At 39.1% G+C, this 20563-nt stretch overlaps 1 protein-coding gene across 4 annotated transcripts in view; it reads right to left on the bottom strand.

Annotated features, from left to right (window-relative positions):
- NFX1 (nuclear transcription factor, X-box binding 1) overlaps positions 1–20563 on the bottom strand; it is a 77181-nt gene that overhangs the window by 46673 nt on the left and 9945 nt on the right. For all 4 annotated transcript variants that reach the window (XR_015772547.1, XR_001331950.2, XM_005529945.3 and 1 more), the window contains exons 3-5: positions 16692–16853; positions 7670–7747; positions 5354–5459 (exon numbers count right to left, since the gene is read on the bottom strand). Coding sequence is in view for 2 of the 4 variants with exons in the window: in XM_005529945.3 (XP_005530002.1) it covers positions 5354–5459; positions 7670–7747; positions 16692–16853 (346 nt within the window). In the remaining 2 variants the exon portion in view is untranslated. The remainder of the gene's footprint in view (positions 1–5353; positions 5460–7669; positions 7748–16691; positions 16854–20563) is intronic.

The following is a 20563-nucleotide window of genomic DNA, read 5'->3' as shown; positions in this document are numbered from 1 at the left end:
TGTAAGACCTTAGTTAGGTACAGACAAGCCCAGGTTTGTGAAATTATACTTAATTATCTTGTCTGCACTCTCCTATAGCCAGCTCCCAGTTCCCTTCACTTGCAAAAACAGCAGCTCTCATTTGGAGCAATTATTGGCCAGGACTGACCAGCACAGACATCCTAGCCGAAAGAAAAAGAAAAAATCCAAAAACATCAGAAAGTCACATAAACACAGACTACCTAGTTACATGGTAACTACTAAATTCCTCAAGGATAGCAACCATACAAGTACTAATTTGTACACCAGTTACTACATTCATACTCAGTATAATTGAGTCATGCCTCCAGCTTGTCAAGAGTGGTATGGCTTCCTTTCTTCCTCTACCACTCCTCCCAGTTGACAATAAGGCCTAATCTATCACTCAATCTATGCCAGCCCTAACAGTAAAGCCAAGGAATTACACAATAAACCAATTCAAAACAATGAAAAATCCCCCATCACATAAAACAAATCCAAAAAACAAACAACCAAAACCACCATAGCCCTCTGCCTTTTGACAGGTCAGTTTTATGACATGGTGAAGAGTTGAAAAAGCACCAAAGCAGGCACAAGGAAAGGGAGAAAAAAAGAAAAACTGTATGGATACACAGTAAAGCAGGAAGAAAGCAAAACCGCTGAATTAATTAAAACTGTACTGTGGAACTTCAGACAATGGGAATTAAAAAGCATTCTGCAACATACAAGAAAACCTATCGCAGAAGAAAACCTCTTGTAAAAGGACTGCACCATATATTTCACTGTCTTGACTTCAACTGACTTCAATTCCTACAGATCCATGTAGGATTCTAAAGGCTGCATGTCGACTTATGAATTTAGGAATCAGATTAAAGTAGACATAAATTCAAAATACTATGATTTCCAGGTCATAACCTGGAAAAGTGAGAAGACATCATCTTCAGAAATCTTCTCATGTTAAGTTTTTTACCTGGTGTATTGTTTCTCTCAACATTCTCATGTAGAAGCAATGCTAAGATTTCTTCCATAACCCCACTCCTAGAACACTTTCTGATGATACACATCACACATATGTGTGATACACATATCACACAACAACATTTTATATTGATCATAAGTATTTTAAAGTTATAAATACCAGCAATAGTAGACTGCAGTTTTACAATAAGTTTCCTTTTGTTAGAACAGTACCACACAGTTAATCTTCAGACATCTCAAAGTTTTGACAATGTGTGTTTCTGAGACCGGTTTCTGACTTCCTGTTAATATGAACAAGGAAATTCTAGTAATGCAAAAACTAATGCTTTGAAAGCAAACTTCTGACTTTTGAAATAAGTATTCTTTATGCATCCCTACAGATACACATGCAAAAGTTTCTGGTACAATTTAGTTTAGGCAGAAGCTCCAATACGGCCACAGTTCTAGGATATACTTGATCCAACAACATATACTTGATACAACAATTGAAATTCAAATTTCATTCAGCACAGAGACATGCACCGGAAGTGCAGAAAATGCTCCTTAAATGATAAAGATGGGTGATACCTTTAGAGTTTTACTCCTGGTTTAGGGGATTAAGCAAAAAGCTAAGTTAAATGATTTGACAGTGTTGCAAACTAAACTCAAAAAGACAGGCTGAAGACATCAGTATTAACTTCTGTTTGGTGAATGCAGAAGTTTTTTTCAACTGCAACTTCATTATCTATCATTAGCATAGAGGATTATCTGCAGCTTACTGCTGCTGCTCTAGAGAACTAGTGTGCTAGAAAATTTGTGAAGATAGATACATCTAAACTGAAGAAAAATTAAGCTTCCATTTGCTGGACAGTGAAAATACTAGATACTGTAACAGAGCAAGAAAGAGACTTCTACTGCTGTAGGAAAGATTACAGCACCAAAGATCTATGAAGGAAGTCCATCTACTAAAATTTAAATAGAAAATTGCATTTACTGCCTTTTTAAGACCTCTTTCAAATGCTCTCAAGGGCTTGCATAGTTCCAGTTGGCAGGGAGAATTTCAGAGTCTTAAAAGTTTTGCTCTGTCATGAAGTTTATTATCAGGAACATTTTATTGAAGGTTAAGCTAAATGTTTCTTTGATGTAGAACCTAACACTGCAAAAGCAATTTCAGTGTTTTTAAACTAAAAATGTGAAGAGAACTCACCTTGAGAAGTGCTATACATGTCACAGCACAACATTCCCCTTTCAAACAGATGCTTGCCTGTTCCTCAGCTCTGCCAAATTGGCTCTTTATATAAATGGTTACCATTTCAACAAATTTGAGTAAATACTAGATTTATTACTAAATCATTTTATGTGCTCAGACTTGAGCAGCAGGCTTACTTCCAGATGGTTCCTTAGCACTGTGTGGCTAACACCATTAGTATTATTTAGCTAAAAATAGATGACTAAGAGCTTATGCTCACTGTTTAATACCAAACCGCCTTCTTTAGAAACTTTCACATAATCTTGTGCAGTTGTCTGCAAGAAATGTATAATTTTAAGAAATTTTCCCAACTGACATGAATAGAGGCTTGGTTGTTGGGTATTTTAGGGGAAAACCCTCCCAGCCAACCCTGGGATCCGGCCAAGCCCTGGCCCTGGCTGGTCAGGAAATGTGCCATCAGATTCAGATGTTTCTGTGCTAAAAACATAATCAAATCACTCTGACTTGCTGATATGGGCCTATAAAAGCTGGACCCACTTTTGGGGCAAATTTGGAGACCTCACCTACGGGTGGACTCACCACATAGGATTTTCCAAATCGCGGGGAAGGGCTCCCCAGGGTCCTCACTGCAAAATGGGGCTTCCCAGCGACTGCGGACTCTGGATGATGGTAAAGTATTTAGGCAATTGGTGATGTATTGATCTTTCTCAATCACTATCCTTTCTCACATATAGTAATGACTAGGTGCGTTACCTTGCTTATTTTTGCTTGTTGCTAAAACCAAGCATGTAGTTTTATTAAATGTATAATTTTACTTTTGTGTTACCTTAATATTCATTGTAAAATAAGAAGACCATTCTTTCCATTGATGTCTATGTCCTTTAAATCGCTCCCATCAATTGGCAGAACACCAGTGTAAATTACCTTTACTAATTTTCACCAGAGTGGAGTGTGGTGTTGAAAAGGAAAAACAAAACCATTTTTAAGATATCTGCAAACAGATATCAGATATCAAAAACAGTTCTGGTTCAAACCTTATCACTTTATGGGAACATGTGAGAGGAGGGGAAAACGGCACCCAGGAAATCCACAATCCAAATAAAAAAATGCTTGCAAGAAAAAGTTCTGAGATCGTCTAAATTTAAGCAAGAATCATGAAATAAATTCCTGCCCCAGATGGCGACATCTAACCTTGAGCACTCTCTTCAAGAAAATCTCTGCCCCGACATAGACGCTCAGATAATCCACTTATCATCTGCATTAAAATAATAAAGCTCTGCATTTTTAACTCCACCACTGATACAGCAAGACAGAACAAAGTTTCTACTTGCCTTTTGATACAGCAGATGTGTCCTCACAAATACCAAAGATTCCCATATGGGAGAAAGAAGAGTCCAAAATATACTGAGCAATGTCCAAAACTGAGTAACGCTAATATTGAAAATGCATTCCTCTCCAGTTCACTATCGTAAGTTGGAGACTATCAAGAACATCTATTATCTTGATCTGCATGCCTACTGCTGCCTTACCTCCAGGCCTGGATGATCTCATCATTCAAGTGAAACAAAGATGAATGGTAACATTTTTAAATATGCTACAACTGGCCACAAATTTGAACTCAATTTTCACAGCTTTTATGCAGATCAGACTTTAAGAGACTAAGAATTTGTAGTGCCTCCAACGTCATAATATTGGTCACTACTCTTCAGAAGACTTCTAGAAAAGAATGCCAAAGACTGAGCCTCTGCAGTAGACTAGGACAGGAAAGAAGAGAACAACATCTGCTTCCAAGCCCTACACGAAAGTTTTTCAGGCAACAAATTGCAGTTAGGGAGTTCTCAAAGTGATTAAGAAGTCTGCTTATTTCTGACCAGGCAAAAGACATGTCCACGAACATATGCCTCTCCTGAGATGGAGGCTTACAGCTGGTCTCAAAGAGAATCAGTGTTCTGTTCAGGGTAACAGCTTCACCAAGTGTAGTCTGAAAGTCAATCTGACCTAGCATGATTCTATAAATTCAGAAAACAGCTATGATACTTAAATGAAATACAATGCAAATCTGTGCGCATAAATACATGATGCATAAATATAAATTAAATCTAATATCAAAAAGAAATCTAATATAACATTTTCATGTATGGGAAAGAAGTATTACAGAATTATTCTGACATTCAATAAAATGTTGAAATATATTTCAAACAGAACACATTAAATACAAAGTTCAGAGTAAAGTTCTAGTAAAGTTCCAAGCTTTAGCAAATCTTGGAAAAAGTGCCAGACAACAATTTATTTATTGGAACGACTGAAGTTTTTGAGTCTGTACCAAGAGGAGAAATAATTGCTTCAATCAAAAATTTCCAAACCCAGAAATATGAATAAATGTTAAGCACCAACTTCCATGGGAATCGAAGCTAGATACAATAGCAACAACATATAATTTATGATTCTAACAAGCATATTTATACATTGAAAATGATCATATAATTGTGTTAATCTTAGCAATGCTACTAAAAAAAAAATTCAATGTAAAACATCCAGAATTGAAAACAGACGTGCTCTCCTTTGCATCACTTCACTGAATTCTATTAATAAAATGGTAGCAAAACCAACCTGAATTACAATTACTGATTAAAATCTTCAAAGGGATTCTGGTTAAACTATCTGATGGTCTCAACAAATAAATACAAATGCCCTTTTATCCTCAGCAGTTTACAAGCCAAAAAAAAAAAAAAAGACACAAAGGCAAGAAGTGGTCTTTCAGTTTAAGCAAGTAGCACAAATCTCAAATTAAGATATTTAAACACTTTTACATGAATAACAGCACCTAAAAAATCTGGTGGACCACTGGACATGTTCAGAGTTACCTTCAGACACTACAATATGATATTTCTCTACTTCAATGAAAATTCTTGAAACTAAGTCAGACAGCTGGTTCAGTTCCTAAAACATGACAGAAATGTTGCTACAACTATTGTAGAGCTCCTGTTCATGCTCTTGTATGAACTCACTTTAGACATACCAACACAAATAGCCATCAGGCTTTTCATTTCTTTCAGGCTTCAGCTGAACTATAAACCTCTATAGGTTCCAAGTTTCTAAGCATATCCTGGAGTCAAAAAATAAGCCAATACAATCTTCAGAAATTTTTTCTTAATCATTTCAATGCTTGTATAATAAACCTTTACTTACATGTTACAGAGATGTGGACAGTCCAAACATTGCCTCCTCTTTCCACAAAGTTCCCCACAGCTATGTGGGATTTCATTTCTATTCCATTCAGGATTGTGCACCTTACCTAAACCATGTGAAAGACAAAAAGGTATTTATTGCTTTGAATAGCAGACTGCCTTTGTGAAAAATATAATACCAAAGAGAAAAAGTGGCATTTTAAATACTGGCAAGTAGTCTTCTTTGACAAAATCATTGCAAAAATGTTTATGTTTTTCTGTACTGATACATACTCAACTTCTTTCAAAGTATTTACCATTGGAATAGCAAGCTCCAGAATATTCTTTCCTCTGTACTCTCAATCAGCAGGCATGCAGGTAGCTGGTAAATTAAATTAAACTGATAAAATACATGAAAACTAAAAGCCCCCTGTAGTTGGTCAGGCTGCACAGTAGCTAAGAAAACTGAAGGGTGAAACTCCCTTGCAGTCTCAATGCAGCAGGGAGGGGAAAAAAAAATGTAATAAAGTAAAAAGATAACAATCCTTTAAAAAAGTAAGATCTACCAGGTACGGTGATGGAGAATAGGGAATTAAATGAGTGGGCAAGTTATGAAAGTCACTTCTATAAAAAGAAGCAGACTCTACATTAATCTAAATATTAAAGGTTCATGAATTTTGATGAATGAAGCAGAAGTCTTAAACAAGAAGTACGTTAGCTTCAGTTATTCTGTATTTCAGAGAAGCACTAAACCATATTTTTATTAATCTGAGATATTATCAACAGATCTCATAGCTCTAAGTGCATGAGATGGTCATCAGGGTTAAGGTTAATTGCCATCATGAACACTCTCTTGGCTCTCTACAAGAGAGGAATTAAATTAACAGTGAAGCAACAGAGCCAATGTTACAACTTTGAGTTGTGACAATCAAAAGCAGGAGGAAAATGTACTTTTGGTGACATAGTTACATAATTTTAATTTTTTTAATATACCTTTGTACATTCTACCAGTTTTAAGTTAGGAAAATATGAATAAATGCTACAGATAGCATTTATTCACCTGAGTTTCAATTAAACAAATTGAATACTCAGGAAAGTCCTAAAAATCTGAAGCTTCAGAAGAAAAATAAGCTAGGAATTTCCTCATGGGTGAAAGGGTGGTTGGCATCAAATAGAAGGTATCTTTGCATAAGTGACTGATGATGTCCAAATTATATATAATTAATGTAAAATTGTCTACAGAAGATTAAACTCTTATGTTAATGGTGCTCTTCGAGTAATAATTCTGCAGACAATTTAACGTTCTTACTGTAGATCTCCTAAACCATGAAACTGCCTTTAGACTCAGGAGAATTTCTTCCCTATCTAACAGACAGAAGACTGTCTTAAAAAGTCTAATTTTCATTCATGGTCAGTTCGTTCTGACTGAATTATTTTCCCTAATAACTCAATTATTACCCCTACATTTCTAAGATTTCACACATTGCTATACAAAAACTCTGTCTTAACTGCATTGCACTGTTTGTAACTGATTCACTGACACATTTAGATAAAAAGATAGAACTCTCCTATTTTAGCAAATCTAGCTTCTTTAGGGCAAGTTTATGGACACAGCTTCTGTCTCAACTTCAGAACACTGTTTTCTAGAAAGTGAGGTGAAAGTTTCCAGTGACGCAGATTTAAGGAAAAGAAAGCTATGTAAAAACAATACAGATCACAGAAGTATAGATTCCAAACAAAACTTATTCACATCTGTGCAATTAAGTACCATAATTCATTTCTCCTTTTTGTTTTGTATTTATGGCGTGGTGAGTGTTGTGCTCATGCCATTTACCTTTTTTATTAAATCCATATCTACACAGAGGTCTGAAAAGCCCAAATATTTCTTCCTATTGAAGCTCCATGTGTTCCTGAGCAACATAAATCATGAAATTGCTAGATCAATTTAAAGTTTTAGGTAGTTGTATCCTTGAATTGTGTATTATTTTGGTGTATCTTGCCATGAAGACAGACATAACACATGCAGGTTATTCCATTCCTTCAACAGAAGGAAAGCTCAAAAGATAACAGCCAAAATCTATCATTATTCCATAAAAATCACTATTTTTTACACAATGCTGTGGAAGAATTTACCACTTGGGGCTTAGTATTTTCTCTTTCTTTTTCAAGCAGCATATGTATGATTTTCTGTGCAGCCACCTTCCAGTGTCAATGAAATTTTTAAAAATTGAGCTTTAGGCATGTAAGCAAACGAGCACCAATAACAAAATCCATATTAACAAAAAAGAATCAAAATGACAAAACTGTTTTTCTTTCCAAAAGTAAGTGAGAAACTCACCACAAAAACAAGTGTAAGTTTTAGGAACCTGCACAGAAGCATTCTGACAAGCTGGACATCTCCAACCGCTATTGCCATCTGTAGATAAAGAAAAGATAAAAAGGACTTGAAGTAAATAAAAGACTAATCTGCAAGCCTAGAATAAGTTGTTTTACTTTGTTTCTTACCACAGATGCAAATAAATCAGTATTTCCACATATTCAGAAGTGGTGAGAAAACACATTAATAAAAATAAATTTTATACAGTATTGACAAACAGAGCGATGGTATTTCATTTCAACAAGCTATAACATTTTATTGAAGTAAAGCCAGATTTTAAACTTCCAATTTTTCTATTATCATATACCCTAATGCTAGAATATAGACAGCCTTCATCATATCTAAACCTGTGAGAAAAAAAAGTGTTAAGAGAGGGAAACTGGTGAGGAAAACATCACACAAAGCACCACCTGTACTTTCTTTTCACTATCCTCACATGAATTTATGTGTTTTGTAGAAGACCAATTTAGTGTTGCCTCACATGCACAATAAACCACTGTTATATAAACGAGAATAACCTAATTCATTAATTTACAGTTGATAATAGCTAGATATTGACTAGGACATTATTCTTCAAGTTGCTGTTTTATTAAATAGTGGTTTTCTTGCTTCCGTGTTTCAGGACAGTGCTGGTTAGCAGTAAAGAAAGAACGGTAAAGTGGAAGAAAAACGACATTAGTGAAGACTTTTCCCCAATTCAATACACATCTTGCTATTAAGAATATGAAACTGAGAGCACTACCGACCACAAAAAGGGTCATAGACAAGAGAGATACGTTTTTATATCTATATATAGATATTAAAAAGAAAAAAAAAGATTAACTTTCTCTCTTAACTTAATCAGTTCAGTGCTAATAAAATTAATAAAACTTTAATTTCAGAACTATTCTTCACTATTAAGAAATCTGACCAAGATTCACAATAATTTCATGTTACAAAAGCAGAAGGGATTGTAGACAGGAAACTCAACTTATGACAAGACAACTGCAGTGCAACAAGAGGCACACCTCGGTTCACCTTCAATTGGGTTGAACAACTTATGTTACCTATCATAATGTACAATGGAAATTATTTTCACAAATTGAAATTATCCAAATTACAGATTGCCTTTACAGTGTAGAAATGCAAACCTAATGCATGCCTGTTCTTTCTAACACTTCATGCCTATTCATACCCCTCTTTATCCTGGCTCATATTACTGTGCCACCAAGATTGCTGCAGAGATCTGCATGATTATGGGCTGAGCAGCTCCAGGACAGTGGCACAAGGCATATACTCTCACATTCATGGTCAAGACCAATCTGCATTTCCTGACTGAGACTTTTTTTTCTTTTGACTGCTAGAAACTGAAGGATCTCAGATGAAGCAACTCAGGGTGAAGTGTTGAAAGTTACAGGCAAAAACTGGCAGTAGACAACTAAAAGGCGTATTTGCTGACAAAACTCTAAGTACTTTATGTGGCTCCTCCTAAAACCAGCATACTAAATACTACAGAATTCCTTATAAGATTACAGTATAGCACAGTACATTACACTTAACTGCTGCACTAACAATTTCATTCTGATTCCATGTTATGTCTTCAAAAGCTGTGAAGGTGAGTGTACCCTGAGAGCTTCAGGAGGCCAGCACAAGACCTCACCTATCAACAACTCCCTAGGAGCTGGACACCTGTTCCTCTACATTCAACAGTTTCTCTAGAGTATATGGAAGGAACCTATTAAAAACAGCCTTGCAAGATATATTTTCTTCTTCATCATTGTTGAGGGTTAGGTGTCCTTCTTTTTTTTTGTTTTGTTTTGTTTTTTGTGTTCTGGCCTGCCCGTGGAATTTTTACCCATTATGTGCTGGGACTTAGGTACCGGTACTTAGGGGTGCTCGACAAAGGACAAAGAGTGGCCGGGCCGGGGGGGGGGCGTTGGGAAGGGGGCAGAAAAGAAGGGTGAGGACAGTTTTTGGGCTGTCTTTTTTTCTGCTTCGGGGAAGGACGTTCATTTGCTGGGTCGCGGAGCTGCTGCAGTAGAGAGAAGAGAATTTCGCCATCACCCAGACGGAGCTGCTGCTTCTTCTCCTTCTCCCCTCTTAGTTGGTGGCCTCGCACCCCCTGCCCTGCCGGGACGTGTGGCAGTGCCAGGCACCGCCGTGGAGCTGCTGATACACCTCAGCCACCGGCCCAGGATCTCAGCTCGTCCCTGCTGTTTCCAGCCGACTGTTCCTCGGAGCCCTGCAGGAGCACCGGGACTGCCCGCCCGAGGGGGTTTGTGAAACAAAGCCTCTCCTTCATCCCATCTCAGCCGAGAAGGCTGTCCCGGGGTCCCTGGTTCTGTGTTCTTGTTATTGCTGTAGTTATTGTTTGTTTGTTTGCCTGGTTATACTAGTAAAGAACTGTTATTCCTATCCCCATATCTCTGCCTGAAAGCCCCTTGATTTCAAATTTATAATAATTCGGAGGGAGGGGGTCTACATTTTTTCATCCCAAGGGAGGCTCCTGCTCTCCCTAGCAGACACCTGTCTTCTAGAACCAAGACAATCATCATTGATTATCTTTACTCAAAGCACATTAATGTATGTTTACCCAAAAGGGACATGCATAGTTGCCTTCCTCCAAAATTAGAAGTAATGAAAATTTTACTCCAGAATTCAGGTGCAATTACAGTAGTATAGAATGATGGTAGGATGACTCCTGACATACACATTTGTAAGAAGTGGTCCGGTAAGCACTCCTTACAAACTCTGATTACTAAGTAAAGTGAGAATGAGGATGATCCTACAGAAAGAACATTCCACTTTCACAAATCTTCTCATGAACAAAAGTGAAGCAGGCAGAACTCCAACCAAAAGCACCAAAAGGACAGTCGTCTAATCAGAATCAAGACACCTCATTCCCTTTTACTAGAGATTGTTTTAGTAATTGCTATCCTCTTCCTTCTGGGATAAAAAGATTCCTTATTTGAAACTATTTATTAAAATTTTTGATAATTTCTATTCTGACTATTGAAACTCAGAAGTTTAGAAGTGCTGTGTTAGGGACCAGCACTGGACAGTATCTGGACCAATCTGGTACACTTGGAAGCAGAGTCCAAGGGTAGAATAGAAAGAAATACTTCCAATATCTCCAATCCTTCCAATTAAAATGAAAATACGAGTAAAACTATCTTGTCTACAAAGAACAGACAAAATTATTTAAATGTTTGCTCTATCAATTTAAGGGCACAAGTTAAACACCACTTAGACATCAGTTTTTAAAAGAAGTAGAAGGAAGAGGGCAAGCAGTAACAATTTCCCCTTTATAAACAAAGGTCTTGTGTGAAGTGCAGGTATTTTTGTCAGATTGACCTTAGCTATGCGATACCTTAAAGTCTAATTCCTTCAAGACATAATTTAAAATGTTAGTAAAATGCTTGCTTCCTCCTTACAGGAAAGAATCTTTCCACATGATGGCAAAGTGATGCCCAGTAAAGCTCCTCCTCCTGACCAGGACATCTCTAAGATACGATAAAAATCCATTCTCTAGTTCTGAGTGCCGCTGACAGTCTACACTGTAGAAATAAAGATGGGAAAAATGTGTGTTAATGTCTTCACAGATGACTCAATCTGGAAGAATGGGTGTGAGGGTCATTACAAACATCAAGGTGCCCAAATTTGTTGCAGAGCCAAGCAAAGCTTGAACTTATGAACTTTGGGGAAAAATGCAAAGGCTTAATAGACTTATGAATATTAGCTTCTCCACCTAGGATGGGCTTACAGCTAATTTTAATGGTCATACAATGTGTGATGGGGGCAGGGGAGTATACATGTTCAAGGGGGAATATTTAGTAGGCAGTTTGGGAAGTCTTTACCTTCCTAGCACCTCAACCCAATGGGGAAAGGAGGGCAACATGCAGCTGGGAGTTTAGGATAAAAGGAGGCTGCATCCTCCAAAAATGCAAGAGACCCCATAGGGGCATGGCCCAGTGGACTCTCTCCCTTCATTTGAATAAAGTTGTATGACTCCTCTGTCTCCTTTATGGACACTGGCTTTTCACAGCGTGATTTTCAGCATAGCAGGGAGTCAAGCAAAGCACCCACTGGCTCACTGCAGCTGTCCACTGTGAAGGGGGGCTTTGGTCCCAGCACGGTGTTGAGAGTACGACTGCTACAGGGTCCTGTGAATGGGAGGACTGGGAAGGTTCCTTAACACAGCACAGAGCAAGCAGACCAAGAAGAGAATAATGCCTTATGACTCCCCACAGATAATCAGGCGACTTTCACTTGCCTTGGCCAAACCAGCTGTCATTTCTCAGATGACTGTCAAGACAATAGAAGGCAAAGAAGTCTCTGAGGGAAGACATCTTCAATATAGCCTGAGAAGAGAGACACTGTAGAGTGTGAGAAGGCTTTGTTACAGTAGCCTAGTTCTGGAACTAGTTTCTGGAACCTAGAAATCTAGACCTAAGACAGTTCACTGCATCATCCCATCCAAGCATATAAAGCCCTAAGCACGTATTATCACACTGACATGGTAATCCAGAATAGCTCACTTTCCTTTTCAAGTGCACCCACCTGCGCATCCATGCCAATCTGATGGCCTACTGTGAATCTCAAAATTCAGACTATAATCCTGCATTACATCAGTGAGTTTGGTATAAGCAAAACATACACACAATGTGTTAGTAAACACAAATTATAAAGGAGAGCTGTACACTCCTGTTTTTCACTTCCAATAAGCATTCTATTGCACAGTGTCCCAATATTTAATTAGTGTTGGTGTCCCAGGGCTCCTATTCTGGTAATGCCTTGCTTTCATTAATGCCAAAGCTTCCCCCTGCTGAGCATTGTGCCTTGTCCCCAAACTATCCATACCTACTTTTCTCTCATAACAAGACACAAGTCACTATTGTTCTGGAAGATAGAACTACATAGAATCCCCATGAGGGATGTTACCTACTTCATCCGAGTATTCAAGATTACTCTGATCACAGAACATTTTGACAAATTATGCACACACACACACACTTTCAGCCTTCTACTATGAATTACACTCACTAAGAACTGCTGCAAGGCCCTATATAGAGGCCCATTCTCTGTAGAAACCCAGCCACTGTTAGATGGCCAAGATGGGGGAAGGGTTCAGCTGGCTATTCTCTTACCTGAGGGGCCTCCTCTTGGGAAGGGCAGAGATACTGCGAGATTTTGGCTGGGGGCTGAGAGGCTTGCTTTAGCCCCTAGCTCTCTCACTCTTGGCATCTGCCGAGGACAGCTGAGCTGCTGCTTACCACGGGGAGAATTCACTGCCACTACAGCGCCCAGCCCTGCACTGCTTCTTCCTTACTGTGAGTGAGTCTTTGCTCGTAGGAGCAGCAATTGAACTGGGAACTTATTAACACATGATCTGATTAGAAAGGACCCTCACCAGGAAAATCCAGGGCCCTTACCCTCTCCCCCTTCCTGGAGAGTGGATCTCCCTTGCTTGGAGTGGCAGCTTCTAAGGAGAAGTAAACCTGCCCCTGTGCAGCCCCACTGTTTTCTGCTGCTGCCTTGGGCTTTTGTGCTACACTGTAACCCAGCACCCCCTGTCCACACAACCCCTGCAGCCCCTGAGAAGTTTTCTGTTGCATGTTGTTTGCCACCCATGATTGTACGCTTGTTTCTGCCATCCCAGCTGCAGCTCCGAGGTTCCTGCTATAGCCCATTTCACCATCCAGCCCGCCCACCATTACCACGTGAGGGAAATGCAGCTGGGCCCGCGCCACAGCGCCCCCTGCCGGCTGTGCCCGGAACTGCACCGGAGGGGAAAGTGCCTGCGGCCCAGAGAAGGCGTCACTGGGCTTGTGCTGCTGCTCCTTCTGCTGCCCTTGTGGTTGTTTGTCTGCCTTGTTATACAGATATATTCTGGTAAAGAGCTGTTATTCCTTTTCCCATATCTTCACCTGAAAGCCCCTTAATTTCAAAGCTATAATGATTCAGAGGGAAGTAGAGCATATTTTCCATTCCAAAGGAGGTTCCCACCTTCCTTGGCAGACACCTGTCTTTCAAACCAAGACACATTCAGTTGCTGCCAAAACATAAAATGAACATTCAAAATTCATCTTATTAGCAAAATACGCTGGAAGTGAAACATGCCAGTGAAAAGTTTGGCTGCTGAATTAGCTAAGATTTTCTGAAATTCATTATAACACTTGCAGAATCAAAGGAAATAGTTTTCAAAAATACAAAAAATAACATTTTTCTCCCCTTTCCAAAACCCAGCAAATTATGAAGTTGGGTAGATTAGAGTGTCCCATTTCCCCTACAACAGACATCAATATCTGCCAGGATTCTAGTGAATTCCTCATTATCCAAAGCCTGAAATGCAGAACATATACTGAAACAACCTATGGTAAAACAAATACACTCTGAAGCACAAAATCTATACAAGATGGAGTAGCAGAGCCTTGCAGGTAAAGAAATATGCACCGATGTCTTGGAGTTTGGTATCAGTTCTACTGAGGCCGCAACCTTTAACTTCAGTTAATGATTAGTTCTCTCATATGCAGAATACAAAAACATATTTAGCCCACAAATTCTTATAAGAAAAGCAAATGGCCCAAAATGCTGCTATTTTAAATGCTTTCAGGATTCAAGCATCTAAGGTTACTGTCTTGCAAGGTAAAAGCCCCCTTTAAGCAAGCAGCTACTCTGTTGTCAAGGAGTAAGCTGTTCCAGGGAGATAAATCAACTCCAAAAAAGGTGACTCACTCAACAGTCGTGCTCAGTTGGCTTACAAAATTTGCCAATAAAGTTTGTTTTTTAACCTCCTGAGCATGCTGCTGCATTTCTCCCACGTGCCCACCTCAGGATAAAGTAGTACCTCAAACCCCTTTTAACTAAGCTTGCCAAGTGAGAACTGGGGCTCACCACCAGCCCTACCCAGAAGTCTGACTATGCATCTTCTGTAAGAACTTTGCAACCAATCCTTTCTGCAGGAGATTTACAGTCTGTTAAGAACTTCTGTCAAACATTTGGAACTAGGTGACATTGCAATTCCTGTCTGCCCAGAGAGATACAGGAAGACACATAAAAAATGGCAAACACTGAACAAGCAGGGTACAGAAAAAACATAAAACCTACTTCAGGATTATCATCCTTGCAGTGTGTCTACACCACTCGACTGAACTGAGCAGTAGCCGCAAGTCAGCCTTAGCTTACATCAAAGGATTCAAAGGTCATAACATACTGGCTTTTGAGTTTCGAAAAGTGGTGTAATACAAGAAATCTGAAACGGTTTAAGCTGATGACAAAGGCTGAAGCTTTCTATTTTCTCTGAATTCCCCTACATTGCATGGCATGAGGGATGGATTTCGGGAGTATTATATCCAAGGAAAAAAACTAAAAAGTGGTTGAGTAAAAGCAGACAACTAATACATCAAGTGCATCTTCTGCTTGACTGCTCAGCAAAGCACAGATGAGAGAGGAGACACTTCTTGGTTTGTAAAAGCACAGCCACAGAGTTTTGCATCCTGATTCACTGATTTCATTGAATGATCTTATGTATCCAAATCTGGAAACCAGGTTTAGCTAGAGCACTGGAAAGAATCAAGTTATAAGGATTATATAAGGCATACACAGAACCAAAAAAAAAAAACCTGATTTAAAACTTGTTTACAGCTTACTGCTTGTAGTAAACCATTTGCACCTTATGGCTAAATTTTCCCTTAAACAAGCTGTTTCAATTTGTTTAACTAAAGAAGAAAGTATGAACTAAAGGAGAAACCGCAGTTAAGCAATGGCTGTTACAGAGGCAGGGAAGATGGGTTTTTTATGCCAATTTCTCTTCTGCACCACTGTGGAGGCCAGTAAACCAGCTGGGAATAAGCTTACTACACTCCCCTGGAGGGACAACCCTAAAGCAACAATCCCCGTGGTCATGGAAGAACCATGAAGCCTCCCCCAGAATGCAGTGTTGCTGTATGTTAATTTTATGTATCCCATTGGCCCTTCCCCTTTGTTCTAACCCTGTGCTCTCATTCATTCTGATGTTCTGCCTAACCCCTCACTATCCCTATATAAAGCCCTGCTCTCTCTGCCTGAGGATTTCTTCGTACCTTGACCCCTTTCACAGTAGGAGCTCAATAAAGACCTTCTGTGGAACCCCATACGAAGACTCTGTCCCTTCCTTCTGCGTCGCTTGTGGCTGAAATCACCCAAGAACTGAAATCACTCAGCAGGAGCAAGACGTGCCTGTGCACCCAGGACATCTTTTTAAAGATGCTTCTCTGGGAAGGTCACAGCAGTCTACCACCTCCACCCGCCATGACACACCACAAGCCACCACCACGCAGCTACAAAACTCTGAACTTGGAACCTTTGTTCCGAAAATTTTTCCAGGCACATCCAGACACAGACACTCAAATCCCCTGTTTGACACTGCCAGACTTCAGAACCTTCTAGAAAGAAGACTGTGTATACCCAGAATTCCTCCCAGACTGGAGTGTTTACTGGAAGAATCAGGGTTATAAACCCCCCAGATTTTGATGCCTATTCATGCTTCCATTTCCAATGGACTCAGACGGCATATTGCGACCACGGACTGTGACAATTCCCCCCGGCCACATCACTGAAGCCATGGGTGATGACAGATCTCTCTTTTCCTCTGTTTTTCTCTTTCAAATTTTCCTCTCTTAGGGTGATCATACACTTCAGAATGGCTACAATACCCCTTCTCAGATCCATTTTCTACTTAAGGTTTCAAAGCAGCTCGCATAAAATTTGTTGTTATATCAGTTACTTACTGTTGTTTCACTTTAATCCACCCCCAGGGATCCCTTTAACAACAAACTTGGCTGCCTTGCCTCAGAGGTGGGTCACAGCATTATCTTAAACAGTATTTCTAGATAGTTTTCACTACATAAGCAACACATGAATTTGGCTATTTTATATAGTTGAGAATATATCACATATATTATGCATACAATATTTATACATAATATAGAATATCTACAAAATACATATTTGAGAAAATACCAACCTTCAGCTTGTGAAGCTGGTGATCGTGCCCACTTCTTGATGCAATTCAGGTGGAATACATGGTAACAATTCTGACAGCTCCACACTGGCGCTACTATTCGGACCACCTCACAGCATACCATGCACTCATACTTCTCAGTGGTCAGCTGTTCAATCAACGACCCTGCAAAAAAAATATATTACTCACGTATAAAAGAACAGCTAGCTGAGAAATGAAACTCAGATTAAATTCCAAGATTTCATTTAAATTACAGCAAAACTTATTTTACCTCTGTGGCTATAAATAAGGTATTAGTTTATACCTGGAAGATTCCAGTTTGATACTTTTTTTTTTGATATGCATTTTTTTAGCCTCGGAGCAGGAAGAAGGAGTATAAGATTCCTACTGAAGTGGCAATGCAAATTCCACTTTGACAAGTAGCAGTTACTCTGATCTTATGAATTAATAGTTTTAACACTGGCAGAAGTTTGAGATTTTACTCATCACTTTATATGGGAAATTCATCTTTGCATGCACTTTAAACCAAAAAGATGAAAGCCCTTAAATACAGAAATCTCTGCCAAAATTACATTTAATTTCCATCCTTAAGTATTCCCAGGAGATGACATAACAAATATTAACAGCAAAGGACCTGGATTATGGGAATAAGCCCTTCATAAAGTGAGTGCTTTAGGAGTGGCATTACTGGGAACAACAGTCAAAGGACAGGGTCTTTTGAGCCATATTAACGAATATGAAAAAGTACTTGGAAAATAAAGCAAGAACCCCACATTAAAGTCAAAACAGCCTGATGTGCAACCATAAGAAAGGCACCACATAAAGCTTAGTTTCTGTCAGATTAATTCTCACCTATCAAGGTAAGACTATCAAATGTGCATTAGAAATATCCACAGGATTTTGAAATATATTAACTACAAGTGTACAGTGTAAAACTGTACCATTTTAAGATGGTGCCAATACAAGTGTCAGAGACTGAAATGTTATGGTTTATGGCTTAAACATTTTCATGAAGGACTTTTGCCTATTATACCAAATTGCATAACAAAAACTGCATGGAAGACCACTGCACCCTGAATGGGGTCTCTGGGCTGAGGCCCTCAACTGTGAGTTAAACTGCCTAAGGGACAGAGATAAGAAAAGTAACACTGCTGTTCAAAGCAGCTGGGAAATGATGGTGAAGACTGGAACAGCAAGCATCCATGGCAGGGATGTCCAGAAGTTTTGGTGTGGAGGGTCTAGCCCCAGGTTTATCTGCTACCAGACTTGCACAGATCCCGACACCAAACAGGAGCAGGAGAGGTTCTGGATGTGCAGCATAGCCTCTAGTCCGAGGTAGTGAACACCCATCCACTGCTGTGCAGCCTTGCCCAACTGCAGGGCCCCCATCCCGGGAAAGACACATCTACCAGACATCCATGAGACTGAAAGCAGAAGGGATGCCATGGCCCATCAAAGGCCCACTCCAAGGGGTCCCCAGACCCTGAATCAGAGAGCACTGCATGTGATGCAACATGATGCAACGGATCCACAGTTTTGCAGGTGACAGTGTCAAACCTGGCCCTCTCAGGGGAGGCACCTGGGCATTCTCACCTGGCCCATGATTAATCCACTGGATTCTATACATTTCAGCAGGGGACCCTCACCACCAGGACCAGAGGGAGGGGAATAACAAGATGTCACTGGAACCCATGGAGGGGTGATATGTTCCTACCTAGTCTTTCTCTGTCACTCTCACTGTTCTCTCCTCCTGGCCCCCTTCTTTTATTTGTTTACTTCTTTTCTCTTTCTTTCTCTTTGCCTCTTTTCCTATTAAGTAAAATATGTATTTTTTTTTTTATATCTAACCTCATTTGTGTTTTAATCTCGTTTTTGGGAATATTCAAACCCAAGTACATTCAGCTTTATTCACAGAGAGTGCTCTTTGCTCCTCTGTGATTAGACCAGATAACAACAAGGAAAGTTCAAATTCATAATGAAGGAAATACCAAAAAAAAAAAAAAAATAAAAAAAAATAGAAAACAATTACTGTCAATTCAAAATCTGCTTGTACCACATGTGACTGCAAGCAAGCCCATGGCTTGCAAGTGTTAACACTGTGCCCTCAATACAATTTTCAAGTTTCTAGCCTTCCTGCATGAAGCCTCACAACATTTAGGACTAATAGTCATTTCTATTTGTTATCCCATAATTATTATCTGCTGTAAAGGAAGATCCTCATATAACACCTCTTTTCTCCAGAAGACTAAACCTATAACATGCTCAGAAACTGTAGGTGTCCCAGAAATAGTTAAAAACCCACAATCCTAGTTCCCTGAAAACAGTGGCAGACAGTGTTTCCAAAAGAGCTCCCAAATAAAGTACTATTTTGGTGGGAGAAGTTCCTCAAGTTCCCTGGGAAAGACTATTACTTATCTTCCTGATTATTGCATGTGATGTTTTCCATTTAACAATAATGCTGGGAAAAAGACTGATGTATCTTCAATTTTATGATTCAAATAGAACCCAGGAGCAGGATATTTAATTTATTTAGGTTAGAGAAGATCAAGGAAAATCTTGATCCTCCTAAGAGAAGAAAATTTCCAACTACACGTATCTTATGCTTCCTGATTATGCTATTACTTTCTCAGCTGTGAAATAGGACATACTAAGAAGGAAAGTCTAAAATAGATTTGATATCACAGTTAAGATAATTGGAACTAGTCTACCCATCTCTATCATTCTGTGCTGCAGAAGATAAGGTTGATATGCTTTGTAAAAAACCAAATAAATAAAATTCTTGGTGTTTCTCTTTATTGCTTCTGAACATTTAAGCCTCTTAACACTTAGTGCTTAAGCTTATGCAAAACAGTAAGAATAAGCTACCTAAGTTGTTGAAACAGAAACCAGTATGATAGCACTGAAGAGATTCAGCTGATTTCCATTTAATGTTTTCAGTCACTAATGGTATGTGTCAGCATAAAATTCATTCAGACAGCCAAAAATTGGGTCTGGTTTACACTGTCAACAGCATATGTTTCTATTCTCAAACTTCCAAAAATAGTATCCAGATACTGCCTCTATTTCTAATTACCTTTTGAGGTGGCAGCTAATGTTTTTTGTCTTTTTTATATATTCTCTGTATTCTTCACACACATATTTGGAGCTCTGTAGCCTATTATTGCATTCATAGCTAGTTTCCCCAGGACTTTTCCCTGCCCTGACAGGCAGAAAGACAAAACACATTCCAAGACCCCTATGCTATATCCTGGTTTTCCTTAGAAACAAAGCTTGAAAAACAGCTCTTCGAGATACATTTTCATCAACAAGGATCAGTTCCATCTGAAGGGGAAGGATTTAGAAGGGGCTTGAACTAGGAGTGAATTGCATCACCACTTGTGCTCCTAATTGGTGATTTTTGTTGATTGTGCTAATTTAGTAAACTTATAAAACTGTATGCACCCCTGGGGGTGGCTTTTGTGGCATTTTCTATATTTGCCCCTGGAGGCCTCCAGTAAAGACCAGCTTTTATATTACCTCCTATACTAATAATATCGCAGAAGCATGTATTGTTTCATTTACAGGTTCTCTAAGGCATCAAAGGTGCAGAAAAAAAGCACCTAAAATTCAGTTATGAGTAGAATACTGTTTCTCTGTCTGGCATTCTCCTACTTTTACATAAAACATGAGAAGACCTATTCTGCAAGTCAGTTTCAGCACAACCCTTCTCAAGCCCCATTGTTTAGAATGCTCAGAATTTTACTCCCACAACATACACATTTTAATATGGTACCTGACTAGGTCATCATTTGCAGTTTGGTATCAAAATAGAAAAAACTTTAAACAAAATCTGTCCTTCTCTAGTAAACTTACGGTATTTGTTCCCACCAAGAAAC

Source organism: Pseudopodoces humilis, chromosome 1 (assembly GCF_049639895.1).
Source record: "Pseudopodoces humilis isolate 2021_Gansu_Grassland_sample_001 chromosome 1, ASM4963989v1, whole genome shotgun sequence".
Lineage (NCBI taxonomy): Eukaryota > Metazoa > Chordata > Aves > Passeriformes > Paridae > Pseudopodoces > Pseudopodoces humilis.
The sequence above is the reverse complement of the archived record's forward strand: the minus strand, read 5'-3'. Positions and strand labels throughout refer to the sequence as shown.